Below are 25,834 nucleotides of genomic sequence, written 5' to 3'. Positions count from 1 at the left end.
TACCTGAGACTCATCCAAGTACTCAAAAAATGGTGGGTAGTCTCACCTGCAGTTTGGTGCATAGGCACAAACGACAGTCAGGACCTGTACCCCCAGACATAGGTGGAAGGAGTCTACCCTCTCATTCACCAGGGTGAACCCAATTGTAAAAGCATCAATATGGGGGGCAACAAGTATGCCTATTGCCTACCCTTGCTCAACAACTCTCAGTGGGGGAATCTCCAGAGTGGTAGAGTATCCAACCTCTCTTAAGGAAATTAATTCCAGATCCAGAGCCATGCTCTGGACAGTCCGACTAGATCTAGCATGAACCTCTCAGCCTCACACACTAACTCAGGCTCTTTCCCTACCAGAGAGGTGACATTCCATGTATCAAGAGCTAGGTTCTGTGGCCAAGGATCAGACTGTCAAGGTCCCTGCATTTGTCTACCATCTATCTCACACTGCACGTGACCCATTTGGCCTCTCTCACAACTGATGAGCCCATGGGGAAGAGGATCTCCATATCTCCTATTCGGGCTGTGCCTGGCTCCATGGCTAAAAGCCTGTCCATCAGGCACTCACCAACGTGCCTCACCTCCAGACCTGACTTCAGAGGGGTACCCTGTTAAAGATTACAATCCCATAGTTGTCACACATACTGGTGTGGTGTGGTGAAAATTTGTCCTTCACAACTGACCCATCCCTGTGGGTAGCAGTGAGCTGCAGGCATGGTCATGCTCAGGAACTATTTGGTGGTTTAACCCTCCAACCCAACCCCTTGAAGCGGAGTCTCAAGCAGGGAGGCATTGGGTCCCATTTATTTTTTATAGTCTTTGGTTTGACCCAACCGGGATTAGACCTCTGATCTCCCAGTCCCAGGGCGGACAATCTACCACTAGGCCACTGAACTGGTACTGCATACTGCTGCTCACTCATGTCTGGTAAAGGGAACATTGTTACCATTGATAGTTACCATCATAAGGGATCTTTATGCTGCACTTTGTCTGATCCTTCACCTAGGACCTGTTAGACACGGATGACGCTACTAGAGGCACAAAGCTGTCGTCCCAGAGTTAATATGTTAAAGTTGCTACCCTCTGGCAGGAGATTCAGGTCAATCAGAACCAGCAACTCATGACACAGAGACAGCTTTTTGCCATCCGTTACTGGACTCGTCAACGGAGCCCCCCCCCCCCTGTTAAGTGCTTGGGTTTTGACTAGTGACTTAATTAATCTAGCGACTGATGTCTCAATGCTCTAATTACAATAGAATTTGCTATTCTGTACATAAACCAGGGGTTGGGAACGTTCTTCCCTAAGGGCTAGTATTCATCATGTTTGAGTTGTTTCCCTACTCCAACACAATTGATTCACCAGTTCAGCAGCACATCAAGCTCAGCAGATGCTTGTTAATCACCTGTTGATTAAAATCAGGTCTGTTGATGCAGGGAAAACATTAACACATTCTGAATAACGGTCCTCAGGGAACGCAGTTGCAAAGCCCTGACATAAACATTTCAGATTGTATATATTTGGATTGCTGTTATTTCTCTTTGTTGTCTCCTCCACACCCCCTAAACACTTATATTTTTTATTTCATAAAGGATTTTTTGCACCAAAATGTAAAAAATAAGTATTTTTAGCTGTATGATAGTCATTCATCTATTCAGCAATAAAGTTGTTCAAACATTGAAATGCTGCTGGAAACATTCTAGCATCTATATCATAAGAATCCTAAATGCTTGCGTGAAGGAAACCAAACTTACTTGAGGCTCTTGGAGAGTACAGACGCTTTTTTCTCCTCTCCCTCCCTCTCTTATCCCAAGGCTCTTTGTCCTGTCTTGTGCACGGCGCTTTCTGCATTTTTCCTGGAAACTGGAAATTATTAAAGTAGATCTGGTCAGTTGGTCTCTCAAGGCGATTGACGAAATTTTTTCAACGATAAGAACAGGAGAAGGGGCTCCCGGATGCCCCTCTGGGACAGAGCCAGCTGGGTATGTCATGGACTCCTGGAAACAGTGGAACCTGTTATGCCTCTCAACTATCTGTAGAGGATTCTGAAGATGTCTAGATATTCGTGGTTTTGGTGTCGGGATTCCTGCTGTTTGGCCTGAGCGGTTACCTGGCCTACCGGAAAATTAATAAGCTTTCGAGGAATATTGGCTCAATCCCGGAGCTCAGAGATGGAATGCATCGTGCTGTAAACGTACAAACTCATATAATTGTCGAGATGAATCGTAAGCTTGGAACTTTGACCCAGAAGGTGGATTCCATCAAGGACAGAGTTGTGGACAGATCAGCATGGATTGGGATAGATTAATTACGCCGTTATTGGATCTAGAGCGGTTGATGACCAACAGAACTCTAAGGCAGAGAGGAAACTCTCTGTCTGTCCCAAAACAATCCTTATCTGAATCTGGTGCCCTTGGAGCCTGTGAGGCTGAAGTCAAAACTCCCCCCTCAGAAGAAATGTGTAATGCGGCTGTTGCTATGGTAACTCTTCTCCCTATCCTAGCCTGGGTGGGACTGTGACCGGTGAAGGCCGTGGAACCGTATCTAGGAGTCACTGTGTTCTCTAATCCATTATCTCCCTCCCCTGTCCAAACAGAGATGTAACTCGCTGCTCTGCGGCTGCACGCACCGAAGTGAGGAGGGTCCCAACCCTACCTCCCCACCTAGTGGACACTTATGTTGTGTAATGTCTGAAGTCTGTGAGTATTTCTGTCTGAGGTGTTTTTTTGCATAGCAAAGCTACCCTCTCTGGTGAGGGTAACTCTGAAGTGCCTTTTTTCCCCTCCCCTTGACTCCATCCTCATATGAACCCTCTTGATCTATTACGGTAGCGCGACTCGGGTTGCGAATGACCACAGTAACCAGTTCTTGTCATGTGTCTATGTATGTATGTCTGATCTCAGAATTGTGTGTACTGAAACTCTTAATTTCCCTCTGGGATTAATAAAGTATTATTGAATTTGAATTGAATTGAAGAAAATAAATTCAGGTTCTTTTTATTTTAACACCCAGAATAATCTTGTTGGAGGTGTTTGTGGTTGGATTTTTTTCTTTACCAGAAGCTGAATTCCCAGTTAGAATTATCCTGTTTTTTTGCTCCTCATTGGATATTTATTATTTTGTATTAGCATGAACACTTGCTAGCTTGCAAGCCTATTATCACAATGCTTCTATAGTTCTATATTAATATTAGCAGAGCTGGCCGATGCAGATGGCAGCTTTTTTTTATAAATGTATTTAAACAAAAGCCTATTGAAGACTTTCCATTTATTTGATTTTATGATACTTCTTGTTATTAGACGTCCCCCCACTCCTGCCAGTTGAAGAAAAACCCTCCGTCAATGACACCCATCCTTCTCCAGCCATTTATGGTAAGTCTTGGTCTCCATATGATTGCAAATGTTTGCTTGCACATATTTGTCACAAGGAGTAACAAAATTAAAGCATCTTTCACTGCTAGACTATTAGGGTTGGACAATGGGACAAATAATTCGACCATTGGTGGTGGACTGAGCCGTTACAATTGTTTTTACAAGAGGCTGTTTTTTTATTTGTTTGTTTTTTATTTGTCACTCATTCACTCACTCACAAATTTCAGACTGAACAATGTTTTTTCCAGTTAAACATTTTTTTCCTGCAGTTATGTGCCGATCCTCCCACATGAACTAACTTTCTGATGAAACGATGCATAATATCTTCACACAACTAGAGAGGTGTCTGTTATGTGAACCTGTCTCTTTCCCACGCTTTTGTGCCTATTCTCCACGTGAACCACACCTTCCAGACTAATCAATGTACCATCTTCACACAGACCCCATATATATATATATATACATATATATATATATATATATATATATATATACTTGATGTTTACCCTTGCACTTCTTTTACTCTGAGCACAATGAGTAGGAAACTGACCAAGCGATTATCTGTTAGAGGTTCTGGTCCAGGTTTTTTGACGTGATGAAGAGGGCACTGGCATTAAACCAGAGATAGCGTAGGAGGTCTCTAAAGTGGAATACTATACAGATTCTGTTCCATACTTTGAAGAGACTGACCAGTCAACAGATGGAGAGTGAAAGTCACGTGAAGAACAGTCACCTGAGGAGACATTCCAGTCAAAGATAAACGCTTGCTCTAGTGTTCCTCCACCCAGGACAGAGGAAGTAGAGCGAGAGTGGGAAACATCATAAAGGTGACGCCAGGGCCAACGTGGTATGCAACACCTCGTGTGGATGACATCAAGTCCAGCTTCCAACTCTTTTTTGCCAGAGACCATTGAGAGAATTATACTGGAGATAAACCTAAAGGGGGAGCATGTCTTTAGGGACACCTGGAGAGCGATTGACCTGGTAGACCTCCAAGCCTATATAGGTCTGCTGATTTTAGCAGGAGTAAATTGCTCAAACAATGAGGCTACGGAAATCTGTGGGATGCAGAGTCTGGCAGGCTTATATTCAACACTTTCATTTCCTTTCAAAAGTAATTCAATTTAATAACAGATACACGACCCGTCCGCTGGCGAAATGACAAACTGACACACACACAAACAACTTCATGTTGAGTTTGGTCTTTGAACATATCATGTAAAAATTTTATTAAGAAAACTATTTGTAATACATTTTCAGGGCCTAATTGTATTTTCACTGCAATAATTTTCTTCTAATTCTATAAATTTGTTAAACACTACTTTAAGACATTTTTCATAGCTAAGGATTGTTAAATAAAATATTGGTGGTGAAAAATGTTTTTTATGCTTATTTAAGAGCAGTTAAAACAGACCGATCAATTTTGACTGAGAACACTAAAGTAAGGAGTGAGGAGTGGGAGGCGAACACGACAGGAGGGTTAAACAGCCACCAGTGTGTCTGAGGAAAAAGTCCAGCACTTCATGACCTCTTCAGCAAGTTCCCTAGAGTAATTTGATTACAAACAAGCTGCGTGTGACCCGTTGAGGTTTACGCAGAGCAGAAGGAATGTGCGCTTGGGCCGCAACAGGTGAACTGTTCCTAATTTAAGCGAAATCGATAAATTACATTGTTTATATGGGGCACACTGATCAGCTTGTTTGGACTAAATATTAATTAAAAATGAATGGGAATTGAATAATTATTTTAAAAACGAAAGTGACAGGGATAAATGGGTCATGTGACCCCCAAATTCCACTACCTCCGCTCTGCTCCGGCACGAACTCCGGAGCAAAATCGGTTCCTTTGTAGTCAATCAGCAGCCCTCTGTTCCGGCGTCTGGCAAAAATAGGATTGATTCTGTTTTTGCCGGACGCCGGATTACCTCCGCAGTCAATGGGCAGGAATCACAACCGCCCAACAGGAAAAGGAGCAAGCACAACTTCCGTTTTTCACAATAAATCGATAAACAAAAGGCAGTTTTTTCGTTTCATATGCCCAGGTTTAACAACTTTTAACAACTATCAATGGCGGCTGAACTTTAAATGCACAAAAGTAAGCCATAAATACAGTTTCTACTGTCAAAGTAGTCACACTTTGTTGATCCAAACACTGCTGATCTCTCAACACAAATGATGGGCAGATTGAACAGTTCATTTCGATGCTTCTCCCACACAACAGGTGTTTGGATCTAACTTCCGCGTTTATTGCTCGGACTGTATCGCAAGATCTCGAAAATCCCGCTCATGCTTGTTTGCGCCCCTCAGGTCTCCGCACCGGAGCGGAGCCGTTGTAGAACGGGTATAGTAAAATTTGAGTTTGGAAGCGAGCGGCTGCGGAAGGCGGGGGCGGAGCGGAGCGGAGGTAGTGGAATTTGGGGGTGACCTCTGACTGCGAGCAAATGCTCCCTCCTCAGAGTGAGTCTAAATTCTTCAGCGATTCATTTCATTTCTCAGAGTCATAAAAGAAAGAAACCCAGTAGCTTGTGCTCACAGGGAAACAAGACGAGACTTCTTTTCAACAATTTAACTGTGTTTAATACGAGTCGTTTATACGTCACTCTACCAAACTACAAATACAAAATGAAACAAAAAGAAAAATCTAACTCTCTTCCAGCAAACATTTGCACTGCGCTTCTGTAAAAATAAAGAGACATAAAATTATTCTAATAACCCCTGGGGGTGTTTACTGGGAATTTTTTGGGGATAAATGGTAAATGGCCTGTAATTGATGTAGCGCCTAATAGAGTCCTGGAAACCTCCCCAAGGCGCTTTACAACACAGTCATTCACACACTGAGGATGAGTTACGATATAGCCACAGCTGCCCTGGGGCACACTGACAGAGGCGAGGCTGCCGAGCACTGGCGCCACCGGCCCCTCTGACCACCACCAGCAGGCAGCGTGGGTTAAGTGTCTTGCCCAAGGACAAAGCGCCAGACTGAGCGAGGCTCGAACTTGCAACCTGCCGATTATGGGGCGAGCACTTAACTCCTGTGCCACTGTCTCCCGCATATAACAAAATAACAATACAGAACAGACAAAGCAATATATTGCGATAATAAAAAACATAATTTTTGCAATTTTTAAGAATTAAAATTTTTAAGATTTTAAATGGAAAGCTCAGGCCAGATGCATCCAAAGCTCTTTCTGCAAGACACAGCACCAGCAAATCAGCGTAAAATTACCTCTACTATGTGTCTTATAAACTCACCATGCTGACATTGCTATGCAAGATTTGTTCTGCCTCGCTTGGTAGTAATGTTGCGGTAATTGTCTTACAAATGGCTATTGTGCCTTGGCGCAACAGAGAGAGGTGTCATTATCACGTCATGGCAAGCAACTACATTGAAAATGAAAAGAAACGCAGGCCGTAAGTTTTGCTTTTGCAATCAGAATCAGCTGAGATTGCAAACTGTAGCAATGTAGTGCATCTGGAGCTTCTCTTCAGTACAGGATACTAGGCAGTTTTGCTTGGTTTTAGCACCCCCTTATGTCTGTAGAAATTCAATTCAAGTTTATTTATATAGCGTCAAATCATGACGAGTCGTCTCAAGGCACAGTAAACATTCCAATACAGTTCAGGTCATTAAGCCATTCAGAAAAGTTTCCTAAATAAGGAACCCAGTAAATTGCATCGAGTCACTGACTAGCGTCAGTGACTTAACAGCAATCCTCATACAAAGCAAGCATTTAGCGACAGTGGAGAGGAAAACTCCCTTTTAGCAGGAAGAAACCTCCAGAGGATCCTGGCTTAGTATAAGCAGCCATCCGCCACGACTCAATGGGGATCGAGTGGACAGAGCAGACACACACACCAACACACACCAACCAACACACACCAACACACACCAACACACACCAACACACACACACACACACACACACACACACACACACACACACACACACACACACATACAGAGTCAAGTTCTTGTGTGATACACAATCCCCACTTGACAGGGATCATCTAGCTGGAGAAATATACGCAGGATTCCACTCAGGACTTCATGGCTTCACTTTTAATTTTCCTTTATTTCATTTCCATTTCATATTATCCAAGATGGAAATAGGAGATGACGAAGCACGAAGCAAGGCTAAGCCTACGAGCAGGTGAAAAACCTTAAACAAAAACAGTGTGTGTGCTAAGAAACCGTGTAATTGTGTAAAATTTCATTATCTCTATATAAACTACTATTCATAAAATAGGTAAATGCGTGATTTCAACATGATATATATTTTTTTAGCTAACATTTATAAAATAAATTTTATAAAATAAATACATGATTAATTCATTCGGACCCAAACTCACTTAAATTCATCACTTCAGCTACAGTGGGGCAAAAAAGTATTTAGTCAGCCACCGATTGTGCAAGTTCTCCCACTTAAAATGATGACAGAGGTCAGTAATTTTCATCATAGGTACACTTCAACTGTGAGAGACAGAATGTGAAAAAAAAATCCATGAATTCACATGGCAGGATTTTTAAAGAATTTATTTATAAATCAGGGTGGAAAATAAGTATTTGGTCAATAACAAAAATTCAACTCAATACTTTGTAACATAACCTTTGTTGGCAATAACAGAGGTCAAACGATTACTATAGGTCTTTACCAGGTTCGCACACACAGTAGCTGGTATTTTGGCCCATTCCTCCATGCAGATCTTCTCGAGAGCAGTGATGTTTTGGGGCTGTCGCCGAGCAACACGGACTTTCAACTCCCTCCACAGATTTTCTATGGGGTTGAGGTCTGGAGACTGGCTAGGCCACTCCAGGACTTTCAAATGCTTCTTACGGAGCCACTCCTTTGTTGCCCGGGCGGTGTGTTTGGGATCATTGTCGTGTTGGAAGACCCAGCCACGTTTCATCTTCAAAGCTCTCACTGATGGAAGGAGATTTTGGCTCAGAATCTCACGATACATGGCCCCATTCATTCTGTCCTTAACACGGATCAGTCGTCCTGTCCCCTTAGCAGAAAAACAGCCCCAAAGCATGATGTTCCCACTCCCATGCTTCACAGTAGGTATGGTGTTCTTGGGATGCAACTCAGTATTCTTCTTCCTCCAAACACAACGAGTTGAGTTTATACCAAAAAGTTCTACTTTGGTTTCATCTGACCACATGACATTCTCCCAATCCTCTGCTGTATCATCCATGTGCTCTCTGGCAAACTTCAGACGGGCCTGGACATGCACTGGCTTCAGCAGCGGAACACGTCTGGCACTGCAGGATTTAATTCCCCGCCGTTGTAGTGTGTTACTGATGGTGACCTTTGTTACTGTGGTCCCAGCTCTCTGCAGGTCATTCACCAGGTCCCCCCGTGTGGTTCTGGGATTCTTGCTCACCGTTCTCATGATCATTTCGACCCCACGGGATGAGATCTTGCGTGGAGCCCCGGATCGAGGGAGATTATCAGTGGTCTTGTATGTCTTCCATTTCCTGATAATTGCTCCCACAGTTGATTTTTCACACCAAGCTGCTTGCCTATTGTAGATTCACTCTTCCCAGTCTGGTGCAGGTCTACAATTCTTTTCCTGGTGTCCTTCGAGAGCTCCTTGGTCTTGGCCATAGTGGAGTTTGGAGTCTGACTGTTTGAGGCTGTGGACAGGTGTCTTTTATACAGATAATGAGTTCAAACAGGTGCCATTAATACAGGTAACGATTGGAGGACAGAAAAGCTTCTTAAAGAAGACGTTACAGATCTGTGAGAGCCAGAGATTTTCCTTGTTTGAAGTGACCAAATACTTATTTTCCACCCTGATTTACAAATAAATTCTTTAAAAATCCTGCCATGTGAATTCATGGATTTTTTTTCACATTCTGCCTCTCACAGTTGAAGTGTACCTATGATGAAAATTACTGACCTCTGTCATCATTTTAAGTGGGAGAACTTGCACAATCGGTGGCTGACTAAATACTTTTTTTCCCCACTGTATTTGTTTCAATTTTACATCACAACATTAAATAATGAGCAGATTTGAAGTAGCTTATTAACAATCAAACACCAAGCTGATTTCTAAACACCCAACACAATAATTTATGATGCGCACCGGAGTCCACAGTGTCAGCTCCGAGCTGCGCTTAACAATCAATCACCCATCAGCTGATCGGCATGCACACGCGTTACAAATCGGCGTCTTACCGGCTGCCTCTCCAGTCTTCAGATGAGTGTCATTAGCACCGCTTCGGTGGATCACCACGTTGGTGCTTCCTCTAGGAACTTTCACAACCAGTTTTCTCTCCTGACATGTCCTACATAAAACATTTCAGGAAATGCGTGATGACGTTCTGAAACGTGGAGCGACACGCGCACTGACCTTAATTAGTTCCAGCTGTTTCATAACCACCTACCCCGTGTGTCTTTTTTTCCATTATTTTCAACTTTTTTGTGTTTTTATTTTAGTTTTTTATTTCGATCTAAATACAATGCTGTATGATCAAGACTTTGACCACACACACACAAACATATACCAAGTAGTGTTTCTATGGCTAGTGATTTCTTAGTAAATATTCTATTTTGTAACAGATGAACTTCATTGTTTTTATCTTAGTGAATCTGTAATTAATTCAACAGGTAAACTAGTAGTAGCACATTCAATGTCAAAGAGAGTAAATTGTTATCAGGAGAGGGTGAATGTTTAAGTGGTTAGCAGCAGTGTTCATGCTGATGGAACACCATTGTAGCTTCTTCTGGGGAGAAATACACTTGGAGAAAAAATAAAGTTAACAGCTTAAATGGCAAGAGAAAATGCAGTTAAAGAGCACATCGTAGAAGATAGTAGTAGTGTGGAAAGTGGTCAGTATGTCCTCCAGCAGTCTAAGCCTATAGCAGCATTACTGCATGGTGGCGCAGTGGTTAGCACTGTTGCCTCGCAACACGAAGGTCGCAGGTTCGAAACTCGGCTGCGGCCTTTCTGCGTGGAGTTGCGTGTTCTCCCCATGCATGCGTGGGTTTTCTCCGGGTACTCCGGTTTCCCCCACAGATCACAACATGCCCTATAGGTTAAAATAAATAAATAAATTGTAAGTCGCTTTGGGTAAAAGTGTCTGCTAAGCACATAAACATAAACATAAACTACAGAGATAATTCTGGATAACCTAGCCTTTTAGATGGAGGCATGTTGGAGGCAGGGCAAGGGAGAGCCGACTGTATTCTCCACTGTACACTCCATGTATTCTCCACTGTACACTCCATCTGTCTCCTTTCCCATACTTGTTCAGATCTGGGCTAACATCAGATTTTAACCATAGGCCCTATCAAATAAAGTTTTAAGCCTAGTCTTAAAAGTAGACAAGGTGTCTGCTTCAAGGACTAAAGCTGGGAGCTGGTTCCACAAGAGAGGTAAAAGATCTGCCTCCCATCCAATTTTGAGATAATCTGGGAACCACAAAACAGATCAGTAGAATCTGACATAATTGGGTTTAAACAGACATTAACTTCTGTTAGAAAGGTACGATCTCAACGAGTGTACAACAGTTCCAGAGATCCCCACCAAGTCACAAAATCTGGCAATTAAGGTGCTGTGATCAACAGTGTCAAAAGCGGGTAGAAAGATCTAACGATACTAATGGGTCATTCCCATCTGTACCGGGTCGGGCCGGGTAGCCCCAGTCAGCCCCAGCCTGGCCTGGTTGATTCCACACATCCTTGTCTTAAGCCCATGTGGGCTGATTCTACTCACCAATCAGAGGCTTGCTCTAATGGAAGGTGTGAATTTGCTGTCAGCAGTGGGTGTGTTGGCCCTGGTCGGCCTGAAGCAGACCCCCTCGAGAAGAGGGCTGGGAATGAGCCTTGGTTGGCCTGGAAAAATATCGGGCCACCCAGATATGTAAACAACCTACGCTACCCGGCCCGGGCCGACCCGGTACAGATGGGAATGGCCCATTACACTGTGAATTCCCTGTTGTCTGCAACCATCATGATGTCACTGGAAACTAAGTAAAGCAGTTTCTGTTGAATGCTTTTAACATAAACCAGACTGGAATCTATCAAAGGTGTTGTGTAATTCCAGTTAAGTAATCAGCTGATCTGCCACAACCTTTCCAATATTTTAGAGATAAAGGGTTATTTAGAAATGGGTTTGTAATTTTTAGGCTGAGTTGAGTCCAAACTTGGTTTTTTAAGAATAGGTTCAATAACTGCATGTTATTAACATAACTGCATGTTGCAAATTGTCCCTTTAAAGATGGAGGTCAGATAACCAGAAACTGCAAGAGGAATGTTGAGGACAGACACCTTTAGGAGTGGCCTGTTAAAAAAACATAATGAGCGTGTCTTGTATCACAATGAAAAGCAAGTTATGTCCAAGGTACACGGAAGCCTGTGGCAGCGCAGAAACTGCCCCCATGCCCCCTTTATGCTGCCATCGCCTAATCTTTTGTAAAAAGGACATGATTGCACTACATTACAGCCACAGTCTGACCACTCATAAATTTCCTAAGGCTCCCTGATGCCGCCACGGCGTATATGGCTAATTGACGGCATTGTTTTGTAAAAACAGCTAAAGACACATCCAGAGTCATTATGAGTCCTTGTTGTTCCACCTATTCCAGAGCAGTCACTGGGCACAAACCAGGGGACACTTGAGATGTAAGAAAAAAATCTATACAATGATTGTTGCAATGTTTTGTGTTATGATACTGAATCAATATTTATTAGAATATTATCAACTTTTTTTAAATAGAGAATGTGAATGCAAGTATTTACTGTTATTCTTTCGTGTGGTGCAATTCCAATTTTGGTCACTATCTAGCAGCAGTTTTCATCGCTTTCATTGTGACAGAAAGAGATTTCGCGATAACTCAGGATTTTTCTGGAAGCGTCTGGTTTGAGTTTTTCAATTATACTTATAATATCAAAACTTATAAAGAATCAGAAATATTGTCTGGCTTTTTATATCGCAGAATATCATATCTTGCCAAACTTCCCAGATATTGTGGTTGGAAACTGGCATTATCTGCGTGTAAATGGTTCCATTGAACTGTTACCAGTTGGAAACTCACCTTCCGGAAGGGACGAAACCATGGAAGGGGTCTTCAGATTATATTGCTACAATGCAACACTTTAAATATCATCAAACAGTGCAGTACGTCTCTTGTCTCTGCTCTTGATCAGCTGGTCCGTAGGTCTGATGTAACGCCTGGGAGCTGCGCAGCTCTGCGGTTCAGACTCATGTTTCATTACTGAGCTCTGTTGTGGTTTATTATTAATAAAATGTGACAATCAGCTGAAACTGTTAAAAAAAATTGTTTCAAACGAAATAACAGGAAATGTTCAGAAAGACAGCTAGTTGCCCAGAATATTTATCTAAGGATGTTTTTATACTCATCATTCTCTTTAAACTCCAACCAGGTCTGGTTAACTGATGTTACCCCGTCGTCTTTATGAGAGCGTCTCCACCTGCTGCAGAAACAGCTGCTGCATTCACAGAAACGGGGATCCATGCTGCAAACCCAGAATATGCGTATTTCCAGTACAGACTTGGAACACGTTTCTCAAACGATTTGTGCAATAATCAGATTTTTATTTTACTTCCACAAAATGCACATTCTGGATTAGATATTACAGAAATGGAGACGGCCTGCCATCATATTTAAAAGCCGGCGCTCGTTAATTAGGTCGTCATTTTTCTGTCAGGTAGTCTAAATAATGGCGGGGAGGCTCGCTAGCTGTTGCACACATGCGCAGTGGGCATTATTTTACTCCAACAATCAGAATGCACATCAATTGGAATGCTGATAGGACAAAACCACCTTTCTCAATTGGATAGAAATTTCATTCCAATTGGGCCGACTCGGATCAGAACCTTCCGATTGACATGAATATTTGATCTGATTGGGCGTTCAATCTGATTTATTGTGCGCATGTAAATGTGGCTATTGTGAATGTCCTGTTTCTACTTGGTCTGCTTCACTCCTTCCATTGTTTGTTCAATATTTGTGTTCCTAAAGGCTAACTGTTAGATGTAAACTAGGTTAAAGTTTCCCCGTTTCATGCTGTACAGTGGTCCCTCATTAATTGTGTAGGTTACGGTTTGAAAATAACCCACAGTAGAGCTCTGGACGTCACGTGACTCTCAGAGTAGACGCCATGTTGGCAGGCAACAAAGGTAAACATAATGGACGGGATCAGCTTGGATTTTACTTCGTCTGAGTTTACTTCACACTTAAACTGAAGAAATCGTTTTATATAGTCAGAAATTAAATAGACTAAACATCTCCGACCCTTACCGTGCCCATGGGATACTTTTTAAAAACGCCAGAAGCTGTCGAAGTAGACCTGTTCAGGGAACGCCTTGGGATTTCCCGGAGGAGCTGGTCCAAGTAGCTGGGCAGAGGGAAGTCTGGGCCTCTCGACTTAGGCTACTGCCCCCGCAATCCGACTCCAGATAAGCGGATGAAAATGGATGGATGGATGGACAAATAACATTGATTTACATGTAAGAAGTTGAGAGTGCTGTGCTGTTTGAATGTATAAACTGAACGCCAAGAGAAATCACTTGTCTGATTTTTTTCCGTGAATAAAATAAATATGTCAGGCGGGGAGCGTCTCAGGATCTGTCTTGAGATCTGTCTCGGTGAGACGGATAATAGCAATCCAAAGGGCTTTTTATGTGTGATCTGACAATTGATCAACCATTGCTTAAAAATTAAATACAGCTTAGCCAGATAATTGCTGTGATCATAAGACACGTTAACGTCAGCACGCAGAAATCACGAGGCACCATTTTACGTGATATTTACATGTTGCTATGAGTAATAAGACAGAAAAAGCCACGCCAAAATAAGTTTAGGAAGCCCACTAAGAATCATAATTAAAGCATTTAAAATTAATACCGCATACAGTTGAAACGTTTTAAGTACCTGATATGAAGTGGTCGCTGCATAAGCGAAAACCTTTACTCTCTGGATCCCACAGTTTCATTTTAGCCCGGTCACTATTGCCTTTTTCTGCAATCATCCAACGTTTGAGGCGTTCCGGATCTTGGGGAATCCTGTAGATGGCTCATTCCTTATGTCGTCCCCGTCTGTTCTAGCATTCTGGGGCACAACAGGAATCTACCATATTTCCAGTTTGTGTTTTCTGTCAATAACAAATAGTCCAGCTGCGGGCTTCTGCCAGCCAAGATGGCGCCATTTTGATTTGAACTGTTGCATGCCGGGAGAAGTGACGTCAACTCCCGGAGCTCTATAGGCAAAATACGCTAAGTATTCAGCATTATTAAAATTTATAATTGTTATATATGTTTTAAGGATGTAAAATCCTTCACTACTTACTTTATACACTTTTCTCAGACAGGCATTAAGAATGTTGCACAAACAGCTACTTCCAGGGGTCACACACATGATGACACACACAAGCTTGTCCTTTCAGCTGTGACTGCCAGCTTGCTCCAGTGTCTGTGGTTCCTGCTCTTCCAGTCGGAGACTTGCGTCACCTACTCTTCCTCCCATAGAGGAAGCAGGAGCGCTGATCACTTAACGCGCTCTGGCTACGCTGAAGCTCGCTCCCGCTGACACACCTGTTCTCCTTTCCCCTATAAATGTGTTCATCCCAGCACACCTCCACAAACATTTTCACACTTTTTTCTCTTGGTTAAACATTCTCAAAGTTAAAGATGCAAAACACAATTGACTGTTAAAAAAATAATAAATAAAAATAAAGCATGCACATTTGCACAAAAATGAGTCCGCAACACTGTGAGGCAGCGAAAGTCGAACCGCATTATAGTGAGGGACCACTGTAGAGCAACTTGGATATTCTTGTAAGTGTGCACTGAGTGGTAAATATGAGTGCAGGAAACCTGATTTTTCCTTGTGACATCCTTTCTGCCTCTCCCCTCCTCTTCCTCTCTCCTTTAGAGTCGTGCACACATGCAAAAGCTCATATACAGTTTAAAACCAACCATCGTCATCTTTGTCCTCAGTAAATTGTTGTGATTTTTCCGTAACAAAGACTAAAGAAATCTCTACATATGTTGTACAGCTTTCTTGAAAGCTTCATTGGTAAAAAAATAAATAAAAATAAAAAAATCCTGTTTAAATGTTTTCTCTTTGTGGTTCAGAAAGAAAGAATCCAGTCAACCTTCAGATTCTACAAGCTGTCAGCAATCAGCTCACTAAACTGACGAGCAACCACCTGAAGTTCTCTAGCTGTACAAGCACAACAGCTGCTTTCATCATTCAGACTTGTAAGTAAACTCATGTTAAAAATAGTTTAGTTGTATGATTTATTTTTTGAACAAGGTTTATTTATTCATGTTTTTACATACATTTATAATCAAACTAAAGAACAAAACCCCTCAACCCCACCCACTCTGCTACACTGGATCAACCTCTATAGTTGTATGATTTCTGAGATGGGCAACTTGTAGCTTCATCTGTGACTCTGAAGTTACTCAGTGAATTTTGGGTGAATCTTTATACGAAATCTGTGATCCTGCAAGAACACACATGACAGTTTTGTTAAAAAAGATCATACTGCTAATTTTATACACATATCTATTTTCCCCACTATCCTGTTTATTGTGTGAAACAATATGAGATACTGAATATGTGAATTAAAAAAATAATGCTCAACAAATGTTTAACTCTATGAACGAAAAACAAATGTTTACAGATATTAAGCAGTGGAATGGCTTTTTGCTAATTGGATGCGCGCCATAAAAAAATCTGTTTACTCTCACATTTTTGATCAACTATTTTGCATGTCCTAATTTTCTGTTCATGCTGTTTTATTCAGTAACATAATACACTTTAAACTATGAAATGTTGCAACAGTACCATTCACACACATTCTAGCAAAATCATCACTATCAATAATCTGGCCTGAAATTAGACTCTGATCACTTACAACTATTGGTAATAAAGCCAAGGTAGGAACTTTAATCTTCAGTTGCCTTGGTGTCCTTTTTTTAAAAGTGTAATTGTGTATATCCTGTCATTGTTTTATTCAGCACTTTTTTTATAACTCTGTTTTAACTTTTGTTTTATTAAAATAGACATATCTTTAAGTTGAACCATGTCTGTTCAGATAAAAAAGACTAAATGATTCACTTATCGGGCTCTAAATGTGCCCTATGTGACGAGTTTTTCCTCCTTCCAGCCAGTCAGTGTGAGGTGGTTGCTCTTGGCACTGGGGACTTCAATGCTAAAGAATGTTTGTCAGAAAATGGACGGATTGTCAACGATTCACATGCTGTTGTCACTGCAAGGAGGTCTCTGATGAGGTTAGGTTCTCATTTTTACTTATGTTTTATTCATTAGCATAGTTTACATTGTTGCATAACAAGAGTTGGCATTGTTTGAATTTGAATGATTCCAATTCCTCGTTTTGATTCCAGTTCCTATCAATTCACGATTCCAATTGTTTCAAGTGGCAGGATCCAAAAACATTAAATTTTTTAAAATTAGCCAGCTAACCGCAGGTCTTACTTGATGAAATACTCTGAACTTAAACATGATTTTTTTTTCTATGAACAATAACCTCAACTTAATTTAGACAAAAACAAATTTTCAAGAAGATGAAAAGACTTGCAGCACAATCTGTACATTTGTTTCTGACCACAACTCAACCAAACTATGAGAACTAAAGGCCTCTAGGATGAGAGGCAAAAGTCTTCAGCATAACTAAAAAAGTCTAGCTGATTTCACCTGAAGCTATCAGGATGATCATGTCCAGGATGACTGAGAACCCACACCTATGTGCTGCAGTAACAATTAAGTCAGAAGGGAAACTGAAACTTTAATGTACCTGCTGTCATTGAGCCTGGCCTGCCAGACTCCTCTGTTTAATTCTGCACAGAGAAAGGGTCTGGAAACTCCTATTCAACTAACCCCACCCCGTGAGAATTCTTACAGAGCCAATCAGTGCGGAGCAGCGTACGTCACACACAGGGGTGGACTGGAATCAAAATTCTGCTCTGGAGTTTTCTCTTCAGACCAGCCCATTACATTAGCCGCGGACACTTCGTAGAAGTCGGCAAATTTTTCAGCGTCTCCTCTCTGTATACTACAAAGGATAGTCATATTCTGTGATAGTTAACAAATAAAGAATGTAAATTAACTCAAGGACCAAAATTGACAGCTATATCAATCAATCAAGCAATCAGTTTGTATTCATTATACTGTCAAATAACAACAGAGGTTGTGTCATGACTAAGGGTGGGGCAGCAAGACTAATGGGAAGCGTCCTGGTGCTACCTTTCAAGTTTTTAGTCTGTGACTGTAAAAATCTTGTAGTGTACACCCAGTGTTTGTTAAAAACAGACCCGGACAATTAAAACTGTTGACTTGAAGAAAGCTTTTGATGTTATCGATCACTCGAGGTTACTTCAGAAATTACATCAGTATGGAATAAGAGCACACAAATGGGTTAGAAGTTATTTAAAGAATAGAAAACAATTTGTCCAATTAAAAAACACTAAATCAGAACTGCGGGAGATTTATTATGGTGTGCCACAAGGGTTGGTCCTTGGACCTAAACTGTTCATACAATTTATTAATCATGTAAATGTATCTAAGCTACTTGGTACTGTTTTATTTGCTGATGACACAACATTGTTCTATTCAGGGTCAGATATTAATCTAGTAACTAGAGCGATAAATGACGAACTGATAAAAGTTATCAACTGGTTTGGCATAAACAGACTTTCACTGAATCTTAATAAAACAAATTTTATGTGGTTTAATGACAGAGACAACAAAGATGTAACAATAAAAATAAATGGAATGGACATTCAAAGGGTGAAAGAAATGGAATTTTTAGGAGTCAGTTTGATGAAGCTATCACCTGGAAGTCACACATAGGTTATATCAGAGGTAAAATTGCCAAAGCCATTGCAGTACTACATAAAGTTAGGTTTTTACTGAATAGTTCTGGATTGCTGACATTGTATAAGTCACTAATTGCTCCGTACTTGACTTACTGTGTAGAAATATGGGGATCCACATGTAAAACTCATACACAACCACTGTTTATTCTACAGAAAAGAGCATTGAGAATCATTAATAACAATCGCTATAAAGATTCATCCAATCCATTATTCATCACATATAAACTACTGAAATTTTATGATCTAGTGAATATGAAAATATTGCTAACAATGTATAAAGCTAAAACCAATACGTTACCCACCAACATTCAGAAAATGTTTGAAAAAAGAGTCAGTAATTATTTCTTAAAAGGAACTGAAGTATTTAACCCTTTGATGCATGAATTATGAAATCTTCAACCATGATTTTTTTAACAATTTTTTTCATTCCTCTTTAGGTGTGAATGAAACAAATTTCAACAAATATTTTATAATTTACAAATAATTTATTACATGTCCACCTCAGTGGACAGCGTGCATTCTGAGTATGAAATATGTTGGCTTGGCTTACTGAAGTCCAAATGGAGGGGCTCAAATGCAATAAAGTCTTCAACAGCTGTGCTTAATAGCAAAAACAAATAAATAACAATTCTGAATACCTGTCCACTGTAGTGACCATTATGCATCAAAGGGCTAAAAAAACGAAGTTTAGAACCAGAATAAAGGAGATGACTATCTCTGTTAATGGCGTGAGAATATGGAACAACCTTAGCAAAGAATCAAAGTCACTAAATATATTTAAAAAATGTGTCAAATCAAGTGTATTTCAAAACTACAATAACTTCTCTATATAAATATATATATATATATATATATATATATATATATATATATATACTTTGAATGAAACAAATAATGAGAAAAAAAACCCTAAATATCCTGATAAATGATCTTAATAAATGGCAGCATTAGACCTGAAACTTCTTTGATTTAGCGGTGACTCAGAAACCATCAATAGAGAACTGAAAGGAACATGGGATGCATCATTAGGTCTCTAATCTTCCCAAATTAAGTAGGATTTTATAGAACATTATAAGCTTACCATTCAACAGCCAACCTCTGGTACAGTGGAAGCAGAGAGAAAGCAGGTCCTCAAACATGGACAGCGGGAACACTTGTCAAGAGGCCAAACTGTGAGGGACATGGGAAACATTAGTCTCCAATAATCCACAATTAAGTATGATTTCATAAAACATTTTAAACTTACCATTTGAAAAGAGACTCAACAGCCAAACTTTGGTAGAGTGGAAGTAGATACATAGAAAGCAGGTCTTCGAACAAGTCCACAATCAACAGAGGGAGAACGACTCCTCAAATATATGAGAACAGCCTGTAATAGTGAAAAAGTGATTTGGTGTACATGATCACACAAAATTAAGGATTAATACCCATGCACAATAAATCTGTAAAGGATCATTAAAACAACAAATAAGGAATTACAATATCTATAATGTGTGATGATAACTTTATTAAATATTTCCTACCTTATCAGTGGAGCAGCTTTTTAAGCAGCTCACTCTTCTCTGCTAGTCTATCAACCACAGATTGCAGTTAGAGGCTAGGTCCAGGCAGTACAACTCAATGGGAGAAAAACTGTTTTTGGAAGAAATTTCCAAAAAGAAACTGTCCAAATGTTTTCCCTGAACATTATTTTACAGTGATTGGATTCACAAACCTGCCATATTAGTCATTCCTATGTTGCTGAAAGTCCTTTCTACTGGTCAACATCACACATGTTTTGAATACACTTGTACATCTTTAAGGGAAAATTAATTGAGTTGCCCTCAGTCAGCCCTGCTTTCCACCAGAGCCGGAGGGAAAATAATGAGAATGGAGATGAAATGGATGGAAATATCTGCAGTTTTCTAAATGGATGGGGAGTTAAATAAAAACATTTCTTTTACTTTTTCTGCTTCACGTTAGCCTGTGATTATCATATGTGTTGGGAACGGGACACCTGCATTAAAAACATCAGGGTCGTGATCCCCCCCCCTTCAAGTTTCTCCTCCAGCCTTGGGTGGCAGGAGAAGGAGAAACTGTGACAGAAGGGAGAAAGTGACGGGCAGCGGGACAGTTCGACACACTTCTCCATGATGCAACAAATAATAAATCAGTTGGATCGTCCTGCATTGCCTAGAATGAGTTCTGATGATAATCCACGGAGTTTGAACGTTAAGTCGCTCCACCACGTCCACGGAGGAGCTGTGAAAAACTAGGTAAAGGAGCAGAGCGGAGATTAGCAGGGGCTGTTACCACACATCTGCTTCATACAGCAGTGAATACATGTGTCTGATCGCCATGCGTTAAGTAAAATAAGTTTTGATAATAATCTGTGCAGAGCATTAAAATTATATTTTCTGATCTACCATGGGCGCTGTCGCGCTGCATTTGCGGCCGATGCGCCTCTCATAAGCGGCCGATAGGAAGGGACAAGCAGCAGAATACATGAGAATGTGCTGCCCAGTAAAATGCTGGCGCTGCTGGTCCAGTCCGATGGAAAGGGGGTCACTCACTGTTCAACTATGGGCTCTTTATGTCACGTGAAACCAACCTTCAGCATATATAATTAAACTTAATTAACCCAAATACCAACACTCACGGCCTTTTTAGCTCATACTACATGATGACAGCTATAAATATGAAACGTGTTCTACTTCTTATTGAACACATATGTTTTAAAATGTAACCTAGCCAGCCCCGTGCTAATGCTACTTACTGTAGTGTCGCCCCTTCTCCTGGTGCAACAGCAGCACCTGCTGGGGTGGTGACTAAGGCCGGCCCAGTACCAAATAGGTCTGCCAACTGTGAACACTTAGCAGCTCCCACCTCTAGAGACTTCAAACTTTTTCGCCGCAACTTTTCTGCGCCACCCAAACGTTTCTTCGGCTTCTCCATTTTTACATCAACAGTCCGAGGCACGGCACTGTCCAACCACTCCCGCCGACCAGCGATGAGGCCCCGCCCATCCTGGTTTGTGCTGCCTGTGATTGACAGCCCTGTCGCAGCGCCCTGAACCAGTCAGCCCATGACAATGAGAAACAGACCAATAATACATCTTGATGTGGGCAACACACTGCTAGCCTCAGTAACCTATTGGCCGGCCCAATTTGTAAGAAATCTGAGGGCGAGAGAGAAAGACGAACGAAACGAGTGGATGAATGAATGAAATAATTAATAAATGTCAGACCGGCCCGGCGGCCCCGCCCACATTGTCGGCCCACCGGAACGGCTCCTGGTGCTCCAGAGAGTCAGTCCACCCCTGGTCACACACCATAACGCAGAGTTTGTCATAAACATGGCGACTGAAGCGGAGTTCACTGCGGCTCTTTTCTCTGTTCTAATTGACCTGGCCACGTCTTTAAAACCACAACAAGTAGAAGCGCTAAAAGCTTTTCTTCTAAAGAAAGATGTTTGTGCTGTCGCCAGATGCCATTTTTTTACTACAGCTAAAAAAACTACAGTGTCGCGGACGTCACACACGACACTCAGTTTCTCATAATCAACGAAGACGGCGGCGGAGTTCTTTCCTCTGTTCTAAATGACTCAAATGTCTTGAAAACCACAAGTAGAAGCGCTAAAAGCATTTCTTCTTAAAAAAAATTAAATGTTTTTGCCGTTGCCAGACGCCTTTTTTGAGTACAGCCAAAAAACTACAGCTTCGCGCAGTACAGTCGACAATTCTGTCTTTTTTCTGATTGGTTATTTTTGAGCTGCCTAGTCCCGCCCCTCAAGTTCCTCTCTACCTGTTGGTTACCAGACTCTTTCTCTGTGCAGTATTAAACAGAGGACGAGTCTCGCAAATAGTTAAAAAAAATAATAAAGTCTCGCAACTTTTCATGTTGTGAGATTTTTTATTATATGTATTTATTTATTATACGAATTGGCTCCTATTGGGCAGAACCCGTCGTGGTCCACCACAGAGAAAGGCGGATCTCGCATGATGACTTTATTTATTTTACTGGTTATTTAGTGCAGTTCCTTAATGTTGCATTCTCTATATTTTTCTTTCCATTAATATACATATAAATAGATATATATTTGTGTGAATCTGTTTTTTTCTTAACTTACCTGTAACTTTGCTGCTGGTGCACCAGAATTTCCCCAATGAGAGGCAGTAAAGTGATAAATTATTATTATTATAGTGTGGAACAAAATAAGTGGAAACAATCCCAATAAATATCAATACTTTGCACCATACTTGATTATTTATGCACAAAGACCTTTTTCACTGCTAAACTTTAAACATCACTACACCTTTGATCTCTAATGTATATTCCCTTCTTGTACTGTGCTTCCAGGTATCTGTACCGACACCTGCTGCTGTTTTACAGCAAAAATGCCAGCCTGAAAGAGAAGTCTGTATTTCAGCATAGCAGCAGCAGCAGTAACCTCCTCAGTCTGAAAAGTGGGGTTGCTCTTCACCTTTATGTGAACCAGTTGCCAAAAGGAGCTGCTCAGATTCCCTCAAAGACGTAAGTTTCAGTTATTTGAATTTGCTCACTGTTGCTTTCTCAAAACCAAATAAGTTTGGGTGGTATACAGTTTTGATACTTTCTTTTTGTTGTTACTTTCTATATTGTATCTACATTCTTCTTGTGTTTTCTCATTGCTGCATTTAATTTTAGTGCATTTTTTGGAGTTTCAGACAGTTTTAGTCTTTAATTCTTTGATGCAAGACTATGTTGTCTTTGTTCTTGTATTCCACACTTGAAGTCATAAACAGTAGAGACAGAACAAATAAAAAGATTGATACCTTTTAGGGTTGTCACGGTAACCGGTGTAGCGGCAAACTCCGGTAAAAAAGTTGACAATAATAATTACCGTCTTGTTTTTTAAAAACTATATCATCTCTGTGGGTTTACCGTGGCTGCGGTGTAGACATGGTGACCCTTACCAGCCACCGTATCATCTGCTGAAGTTGCCGTAAGCACATGCGCGCTTTGTTGTTTACCACCAAAACTTTCTTGAAGCTAAAGCTGAAATAATGGCCAAAGGAGGAGACGGCAGCGCTCAGGAGGACATGTATTATCCCTCAAAGAAGACAAAGTTGGAAGTACGGGCATCTTTTGGATATTTGAAGAATGCCGAGGGACAGTTGATAGAAGACGGCTATCCTGTTTGCAGCACGTGCAGAAAAAGTGTCTGTGAAAGGCAGCAACGTTTCAAATCTCATGACACATCTGCGTGACCATCACCCAAAACTCTACAGTCAACGTAAGGCAAGCTAACGTTAGCGTTTTAGCTAAAATGCGTGATCCGAGGATTTGGGTTGAGGGAGAATGCAACATGTCGCTATATAAAGCAGCCGCAGCGCCGCTACCTGCATATAAACCGTGTCGCGGACACCGCCATGTTGAAATGACGCTATGCATTACGGGGCTCCCAGGGGCAGATAAGAGTTGGTCTCTCTCCGAGAATAATTATGAATTTAACAATGATTACTGCCTGATGACATTTTCCCAAATCTGCAAAGCTCACTGGAAGGAAACAAACCGAGGACAATATTTTCCTTATATAGAGTTTATTACTCAAGTAAGGGTAAAAAAGTATCTGATTAGAAGGCTACTTGAGTACTGAGTATCATCTGATCTAATAGTTTTTAAATGATGACATCAAACAGACAAAAAATAAGAAGTTATGGGCAAATATTGGTATTTTAAAGACTAAAGGGAAAAAATATAAACAAATAAACAACATAATTACAAAATAACACATTTTAGGCTAAATTTAGACACAAACTGAGGACAATATTTCCTTACATACAGGGTTTATTTAATTGTGTGAAAATGTAGCACGTTTAAAAAAAATACCGCGATAATACCGAAAACCGTGGTAATTTAGGTCACAATAACCGTGAGGTTAAATTTTCACACCGTGACAACCCTAATACCCTTTCAGAAATCATGCATCATAGTGTAGTTGGAACTATTTCCAACCAAGAAATTTCAAAACATTTAAAAAATCTATGTCAACTCAAAGCGTTTTTTTTTTTTGTTAGCAGCAGGCCTAGCAGCATATTTCTTGTTATAGAAATGTCAGCGGCCTTTGTTTCTGTTCTTTTCCTTGTTCTCAGACGTCTGAACCCTAAGTCTATTTCGGCATGGCAAGTCCGCAACGAGATCAGCCTACACCAGGCAGTTGAGGGGAAGGTAGCTTTTATACCTTATTCTGTGTTGTTACGCGTTGTACAAAATATTTTGTTGATAATATCAATGTAATCGTAGCTGTTATTACAATTCACTCTTGACCTTCTTTCATAGGTCTTCTCTGTTTTGTTATCTGGACTTCATCACTCTGCCTGCAACATGGTCAGCATGTCCACCACAGACAAGATCACCCAGTGGCAGGTTCTGGGGTACCAAGGAGCGTTGCTCAGCCACTTTATTGAACCCATCTATGTTCAAAGCATCCTTGTAGGCAAGTCAAGTTTTGCTTTTTGGACCATAAACCAGACAAGTTCTTGTTTTAACTTGTTTAAAGAGCATTTCCTCACTGTGTAGAATCAAAATTTCACAAAAATCAATAATTGAAATACTTCAGGCTACTGGTCTTGTGTTTTGAGTAGTATAAATAAGGCCAATTTAATTTGGAGGTCATTTGCAGTAAAGTCTTAAGTTCTTTCAAGTGGGTTTTGTTGAAAAAGAAATTAGGGGTTTCACATCTGAGTCGACCCAGCCTAGCCCTGGCAGGTTAATTGTGTTCACATCTGGGTAATCTGTGCGTAGGCAAGCAGATTTTTCAAACCTGCTCAGACCCAATACACCCACTACCGACTCATTGGCTGGAGAAGTTAGCGCCTACCTACAAGAGGGAATCCCTGATTGGCGGGTAGAATCAGCAGCTACTTCCAGCATATGCGATATATTATCAGCTTGGATGCAGTGAGGTAAACATCTTCTCTGACTGCAGCTTGGACCTTCCGCTCCAGCTGCAGTAGCGCAAGGACAGACTGCTGTGAAGAGTAAACAGCAGTCTCAGTGGGACCTTAGGAAGCAGTGTGCTTCATATCAGTATACCTCGGGGGGGGGGGGGGGGGGGGCTGAGGAGATGAGAGCTATGAACAGTCAGAGACTTATAAACAATATTGTTTCGCTGTCAGCCTGTAGAAGGTCTTGCCAAACTTTATTCTGTTATGAACCAGCGTGACTTGACTTCACGTTAAAGGGGACAAAGAATGCAGTTTATCAGCAATCGAAAACACTGCTTTGAATATGTGAGAGGCATAAGAAACTTTCTTTTGGCTTTCATCTGTCCCAGGAGCCCTGATACAGGCGATTCTAACCCCCCCTAAAAGAGCTGGTTACCCCTCCCACTTGTTCAGAGCATGAATATGCTAATGACCTGCTTGCTGATTGGTTGGTTTAAACCAGAAGACCTCAGACACTGGAGACGGCTGATTAGAGGAGGAAGGGCACCACATTGTGAAGTTTTATGAGAGGTTTTTGAGAAAATAATTTTTTTCTGGAATTCTTAAACTTTCTAATTTACATAAAAATAGGTCACACAAGGCTTAGACTTTTTGGCATGCTACTTTTGACCACCCAAGATCTTTATTCA

At 41.0% G+C, this 25,834-nt stretch overlaps 1 protein-coding gene across 2 annotated transcripts in view; it reads left to right on the top strand.

The window, feature by feature from the left end:
* Positions 1-25,834, top strand: part of adad1 (adenosine deaminase domain containing 1 (testis-specific)) — a 55,187-nt gene that overhangs the window by 14,698 nt on the left and 14,655 nt on the right. For both annotated transcript variants that reach the window (XM_015975689.2, XM_015975687.2), the window contains 6 exons: positions 3,294-3,365; positions 15,470-15,595; positions 16,510-16,633; positions 22,576-22,749; positions 24,351-24,426; positions 24,538-24,694. In XM_015975689.2, coding sequence (XP_015831175.1) covers positions 3,294-3,365; positions 15,470-15,595; positions 16,510-16,633; positions 22,576-22,749; positions 24,351-24,426; positions 24,538-24,694 — 729 coding nt within the window. The remainder of the gene's footprint in view (positions 1-3,293; positions 3,366-15,469; positions 15,596-16,509; positions 16,634-22,575; positions 22,750-24,350; positions 24,427-24,537; positions 24,695-25,834) is intronic.

Source organism: Nothobranchius furzeri, chromosome 1, assembly GCF_043380555.1.
Source record: "Nothobranchius furzeri strain GRZ-AD chromosome 1, NfurGRZ-RIMD1, whole genome shotgun sequence".
NCBI lineage: Eukaryota > Metazoa > Chordata > Actinopteri > Cyprinodontiformes > Nothobranchiidae > Nothobranchius > Nothobranchius furzeri.
This window is presented reverse-complemented; position numbering and strand designations above follow the sequence as displayed.